Consider the following 7,622-nt stretch of genomic DNA (forward strand, 5'->3'; position numbering starts at 1 on the left):
TTTTAGATAGATTGACAAGAGTATGGGAAATAACTATTCCATTGTATGCCTCTATACCACTATAGGGGTGAGCAAACGGTCGATTCGGTGAAATTCGGTTAATTAACCGAATTAACTGAAAATTTCAATTAATCATTTCCATTAACCGAACCGACCGAATAAGGGGTATTAACCGAACCTCGTCTGACCGAATTACCTGTTTGGGTAATTCAGTTAACCGAATTTATTTAAAACTAATTATTAAAAACAGAATTTTGGTGAAGCTTAATTATTTAACATATATTAATTTATATTCTAAATTTAATTAATTATTAAATAGGTTAATCGAATTTATATTCCTGTTCACCGAACCAAAAACCGATTCACCGAATTTTGGTGAAGCTTAATCGAACCGACCGAACCAGTTTTTTTACCCGAACCAAACCAACCAATTTTGATTGGTTAAATCAGTTAATTCGGATTTTCCCAAATTATGCTCACCCCTATACCACTAGTCTATTTTTTGTTACTTCTATGTGTACATCCCATCTAATAACATTAATTGCAACCGCATGAAAGATGATTCCTCTTATCCTCAATCACGTTGGTTCTTTATGCACATGGCATATCCAAATTAACTATGACGATAATGACGAGTTCTACTTTGACTTCCTCAACATCTCATTTCTTTTATTGCTCATTTTGTGATGACTTTTTTAACACGTACTTCACTATACTAGAGAGAGAGAGAGAGAGAGATATTATGTAAGATATGCTTTTTTAATACTCCACCCATATATAATTTACACCAGACGAAGATACTCAAATCAGCGATAGAAAACTAACAGCTAGGATTATGAACCCAAGACGCTTTCTATTGATACCTATTTTGGCATATAGACTATTACAAATTACTACTACATAAAACGGTGCATCAGCTAATAAAACCCGGCTACCATCCCATAGCTATCCTCACCAAACAAAACACAATCACAGCTGCCGGCGTTGCTGCGCACAGCGCAACAAGAACAAAGATTCCGAGAGCCAAGCTCGGCCTCGTATTCATCAATACCGACTGCAAAATCCCCATTGCTTCGCACACATCCGAATTGTAAATTTTGTAGTACTGCTTCTCCCAATTCATCCAATCAGAGGGCGGCACGTAACTCCTCTCCGCCATGTTCATCTCCCGTATTCGCTTTCTCAGAACGATCATGTTGTCGTCGACGAGGTTGCCGCCGGAACCGAAATCTCCCTCCCTCATCGACGCTCGAACGCTGGCCCGGCGTTTCGTTCGCCGGCTGGAACTCATTTTCGGGCGAAAATCGGGAGATGGGAGGAGCAAGGAAGAATAAAACGAAACAGCTTCCATCGATGATCGATCTGAAAATTGTTGCCTATGAGAGGAGAGTCATGGCGAGGTATTTATAAGGGGTTAAAGGACCGACATGTGGCACCTCAAGGAGCCGAGTTCGGTTGAGACAATTTATGTCGATTTCTTCGACTTGAGTACTACGTGTAGAGCAACGCCGCCCAATAAAAAAAATATTTTTTTAGTGGCGTCATCCTACTTGCCGGGAAATTGCATTGTCACCGCCATGAAGGAGCGTCGAACTGGCATAATCACAGATAGTGACATACAAAAGTAATATAAATTCCATTATTAGTAATCTTGGTAGTCATAACTACGTGAGAATGCATTGATAAAGTCAATAAATAAATTAAAATTAATATTTATGCAATAAATTAATTCGCATAGTCTAAAATATTATTCAAGTATAAAATATATGATGCTTACCAGAGTGTAATGATCTTGAATCTAACTCTGATGAGGTATGTTCGTTTTGCTCCACTAGTCTCATGAGTTTATCTTATAAAAGGTGTTTCACTTAGTTGAATCTCAAATTCTCCTAATAAGTCTAAAATCTTCCCAGTACACATCCAATGCGGGACTATGACGGACTCTCCCATGTAATCTCTGATGTCCTTGTCAGCACAATTCTCCTAATAGACATCCGATGTATGTCCGTGAGAGGCTCTCCCGTTCGATTTCTGATATTTTCATCAACATGATCTCCCTAGTACACATCCAATGTGAGACCGCCTCTCCCATTTGATCTCTGGTGTCCTTCTCAAAGTGCCTTACACCTTTGTGCAGAATCCACTTACATGATGGTATCCCTAGAACAAATCCACTTACATGATAGTATCCCTAGAACAAATCCACTCACATGATAGTAATGGTCTCCGGCCTCACTCTAGTGAAGTATTGCCCACTTTGGCCTATTAGCCTCACAAGTTTGTCCTATATATAAAAGTGCCTCATTTAATTGGAGTCCAAACCTTCCTTATAAGCTCAAAATCTCCTTAGTACACATCTGATGTGAGACCATGCATAACGCATAGTAAATGGGCCGACCCGATTTATATCACAGTTTATGTTCGCTTGGTTTTGACAAACTACTTCTATATTTAGATGACCAAAGGTTAGTAATAAAAGTAAGGAATTATACTATTGCAACCATCACTTTTACAAAATGGCATAAGACATCATATAGTTGAGCTAATCCAAAGTATGAGTATATACCAGTTAGCATTAGCTAATATGTCCATGTAATTGATCAAGATGGCATGGGCCAGCAAGAGTGTAGTGTGTTAGCTAACGATAATTAAACCAAAGTGGTCAACCCACATGCGCACGCGCGCATATATATATTGAAACAATGGTATTCAAGATTCTTTGAATACTTGACAATTATTTTGGAGTAATGGATTTGCCATTGTACCCTTCTCCACATAAATACCAAGGGATAATCTCAAATCAAAATTCATAACCCTCAAGACTCAAGATATGACATTTTAACGAGGAGAGCCTTGAGTGTACTACCTAAGCCACCTTTTGGCAAAGGGGGGGGGGGGGGAGGTGGGATGGAACCCACAAATGTCTATTGATAATATAAATAAATTAATAAAAGAACATTATTGTCTACTTAGCTACATATAAGAAAGTCACATGTTATCTATGTTTTTCTTTCATTGCACAAATTTTGACTCAAGCTTCAGAGGACACTATCATGAAAGCCCTCTCAAACTAGTCAATTTGTACCATCTATTTTGCCTTTTATGGAAGGGGTTCTTGAGAAGGGATGAGAGCTTTGTACTACATAAGAAAGATGTTCTAGAAAGAGTTAGAGAGGAGAGCCACACAATTCTCAAGAAGTTAAAGATTGGATTGCAACAAGTGAAAGTATTCTAATGGTTGAAGGGATGCAATAAACTAGTGGGAATATGTCAAACCCTTGATTATCTTGACATTGCCATGGCATATGGTGTGGACAACTCATGAGCCAAGAAAATAGCAGGAGATTGTCTTGAGATTCAGTGAATTGATAATCTATGTTGTTAAGGAGGGAGCACATAGATGCCATAAGTTGCCTACTAAACATGGTTAGGAAAGGATATGATTGGGGCTATGGTCCTTAACAAAACTGCAACTTGTTGACAAGCACTCTCAACGCTCAAATTTTGAATTTTGAATTCAATGACATTTTGTTAACGATCGGAAGTTTCTATTCTTAGCTAAAGATTAATGTTCATTCCATGTGCATGGACCTTCCTAATTGTTAGGCATTTATTGCTAAGTCAATGACGAAGAATAGACAACACATATAAATAAAATCACAACCAACTTTAACAACATGGATTGAATTACATTAACTTGAAGACTATCATGCTGACATTCATTTCAATTTATCGTCCATTGCAATGTGTAGTTGTTTAAAACACTATACTATGCCTGATAGGTGGAGACATTGTTGAAGTCTCTCTAGGGCCATGGATTTTGAAACTCAAACTGTGTGTGCAAACAATAAAAGACCTCAAAGGCATGCTTTATCTATTACTTTTCAGGTGTAATCTTGATGGGACTGTGATGTTCTGATTGTTGAGGTACTAAGTTTTCGATTGTAATCCTAGTTAGACTATGGTGTCCTAAGTGCTACAGCACTAAGTTTTGGCCAAAGATTTGTGTAGTATTGGAGTTGTGTTCGCCTTGGAGGATTGTGTTGTCCTTGGGGCTGAGGCATATGTTGTTGGTGGTTGTCCAACAATGATAAGATGAGTGTCCTGATTTTGTAATATTGAATGTATTAGTGAAAAGCTCAAATTATTTAGTTTAGGGAGTCGACATAGGTTAAGTAATCGAACCACTATAAATATTGCATGTCGACTCATTTTACTACCTTCTCTATTTTATGCTTTGATAATAAATATTAATTGGTTTAGTTTTTACTTGATCTAAATATCAATCTATAACCTTCATTGACTGCCACTAAAAAAAATAAGGTTATTAGTGAAGGATCAAAACCGTCACTAATAATCACAAAACTGTCACTAATAGTATTAGTGACAATTTTACAAGTATTAGTGACGGTTTTGAAATAGTTGTCATAACTGCGGTTACTAATAATTGTTAGCGACGAATTTCAAAAGCGTCACTAATAATAGAGTATTAGTGACCATTATAATCCGTCACTAAAACGCTAACATTGTCACTATAAATTCTACATTGGTTCCACTCAAAATCGTCACTAATAGTAGAGTATCAGTGACGATTTTCAAAACCGTCACTAATAGTAGAGTAGTAGTGACGAATTTCAAACGTGTCACTAATAGTAGAGTAGTAGTAATGAATTTAAAACCATCACTGATAATAGTCTATTAGTGACGAATTTCAAAACAGTCACTAATACTTAGGTTTTAGTGACACTTTTGAAATTCGTCACTAATAGTTTGCTATTAGTGATGGTTTTGAAATTCGCCACTATTACTAGAGTAATAGTGACGGTTTTGAAACCGTCACTAATAATTTAAAATTATTATTATTATTTTAATCATTAATTCCTGTAAAAATCTATAATTACATTTTTGCATATATAACATTAAACCATAATTAAGAAAAAAATTCATAAATTATTGAAAATTCTAATTCAAATTCGAAATTCAAATACAAATACATTATAAATTTCAATTAAAATAAAGAAATTCCATCTGTTCGGATAACAAAAAAAGTTCAAAATTCAAATTCAAATACGAATACATTAAACAAATTCAAATTAAAATATAGAAATTCCATCTCTTTAGATAACAAAAAAAATACAAAAAAAAAAAAAATCAAAAGTTGCATCTGATTATAGTCATGACATCGTGCTGATGTTGTGATAGCCGCAAACCCTACAAATTAAGAATTATAAAAAAAAAAATTAGCATACGATATTTGAACATATATGTATATGTACTATAAGTATCAATGATTTGATAGAAAAATAATCGGACATTCAGACATAGTTAAAAAAAATGATACAATTTTAAATAGTTAAGTTTAATCAGTTTAGAAAAATTTTGACAGCATTTTGTATGTAAATAGGACATTTTTCATAGAGATGTGCTCCAAACCTAGTGTTTACAATAAACAGTTCAGCATAATCCAACTAGTAATGAATTTTATAAGTGCACCGGACACTACAAAAAAACTAATTTTTAGTGACGTAAGTATTAGTGACGAATTCAATTTCATCACTAAAAGTTGATATTAGTGACGGTTTTAGGAGCCGTCACTAATACAACACTATTAGTGACGGTTTTAAAACTGTCACTAATACTTTCGTCACTAAAAACAGTACGGTAAATAATTTCCACAGGAAAATTTTTCTAGGAAAATATTAGCGACGATTCCAGGGTATTAGTGACGATTTTGAAACCGTCACTACTAGTGTTTTTATTTAAAAAATTTTAAAAAAGAAATAGTTAAGGGTATTAGTGACGGTTTTGAAACAGTCACTACTAGTTTTTTTTTATTTAAAAAAAAATAGTTAAGGGTATTAGTGACAGTTTGGGAGAACCGTCACTAATAAGGGGGTATTAGTGACGGTTTTGAAGCCGTCACTACTAGTGTTTTTATTTAACACAAAAAAACCATAAAGGCCCCTAACCCGCGCCTCAGCTCTTACCCTTTCCTCATCTCTGACCTCTCAGCTCTTACTCTCTCAAATCTCAATCCTCTCCTCTCCTGAGTTGCCTCTCCTCTCCTCTAGTGCGTTGCTACGTGCTAGACCTGCCAGTGCTGCGAGCCTGCGAAGTGCGAACGATCCCCAGCTCGAGTCGTCATCTCCTCTAGGCTCCACGGACCACAGCCACAGGCATTAGTCATCCCCAGCTCCACAGGCGACTTGACTCCACACCTCCAACCTCCAGCTGCTCCACAGTAAGATTAAGTTCCATCTATTTAGGTTTAGGTTGCTCTTGGACTATAGTTTTCTATGATTTGGGATTAGGATTCTGCATACTGAATCGACATTCTTTTTCCCAAAATGAATGCAAGTTTATGCCTTAAGATTTAGTTGTTGAAAAAAAGAAATGTGGTTAAGATTTAAAAAAAAAATTTTTCACTTAAGTAAATATTATGAGAAGGTTATGCACACTTTCGTGACAAATGAAAAAATACAAAAGAAAATAATAAAAGCATAACAATTTCCAAATTTGTGTCTTGTTCTGTACTTTGGGTGTTGAACTTAGCACTTCATATGTTGATTCGTATTTCATACTGGCTTGATTAAATACTGCTTGCTCTGGTCATAATTGTCTTGTGTTCATGTAGTTTCTTTGTCCTTCAAATTTTTCTAAATTTTCAATTCCTGAAAATAGATATGCAGAATCAGTAGATAGATTGGGAGTGGGCGGTGGGAATAGATTCTCAAATTCAAGATTGTGATCTGTTCAAAGAAGTAGACAATGTGCTATATAATTTAATGGGTTTTGGAATGATAATTATGGTCAGGGATTAGGTAGCTTCAAGGTGTTCACATAAAAACCTTCTTTGTAGAACTATTTATTTGTTGTATTTATATGATCCATTTAGTTTACTTCTTTCTATTGAATTAGTCTATGCATCAGAAAATCGATTATATGGGTGGAGCATGGGTGAGCAAGTTGTTTGGCGTTATATAAATTAAGTGTTGTTTGCTGCAAATTCTTCTTCTTTCTTCTTATATAAATTCATTGGTTGTTGAGGACTCTTAGTTTGGTACCTGGGATATTTGATTGTGGATGCATGGCTGAGGCAAACAAATCAAGTCTAGAAATTATCTACTACTACTAGATATAATGGCAACTTACAACATCAACTATGCTTCTCTGGTGCAGCCGCACTGCCTCATAATGTAACCTTCCGCACATGTGCAAGGATCTCTAGATTCCTCACAAATTTTAACTAGTAGAGGCTTGTGTTGAGTTTATTCTGCCATAATTATTCTAGTGATAATGGGTTTCTGATAGTTAAATGAGTTTAATTATATTCGTCATCTGCTGGTTCATTCAATTTCTAGCCAAAATGATACATCCTGACTCTTTGTGTATCCTATAGTCTAGGAGTTGAACTGCCTTTTGAAATCTTCAAACCAACTTTAAGTTTAGTACTCAAACTTTCAACTTTAACAAAGGCAACAACATTTCCCACAATTTCTATCTTGAGAGAACACTTTAAACCCAAATCTGAACACCTAATAAGTTGCAGCCCAATGTACCAGTGTGCACGCATCCAAAATGTGAGACCAGAAGACCACAGCTAGGACGATATGCAAAATAAT

The 7,622-nt window shown here is 35.5% G+C and overlaps 1 protein-coding gene across 1 annotated transcript; it reads right to left on the minus strand.

Moving 5' to 3' along the window:
* Positions 1–931: 931 nt before the first annotated feature.
* LOC131153785 (uncharacterized) lies at positions 932–1,351 on the minus strand. The gene has a single exon (XM_058106244.1). It carries the CDS (start codon positions 1,349–1,351, stop codon positions 932–934), a length of 420 nt encoding a protein of 139 aa, XP_057962227.1.
* Positions 1,352–7,622: the final 6,271 nt, after the last annotated feature.

This window comes from Malania oleifera, chromosome 4 (genome assembly GCF_029873635.1).
Source record: "Malania oleifera isolate guangnan ecotype guangnan chromosome 4, ASM2987363v1, whole genome shotgun sequence".
Taxonomy (NCBI): domain Eukaryota; kingdom Viridiplantae; phylum Streptophyta; class Magnoliopsida; order Santalales; family Ximeniaceae; genus Malania; species Malania oleifera.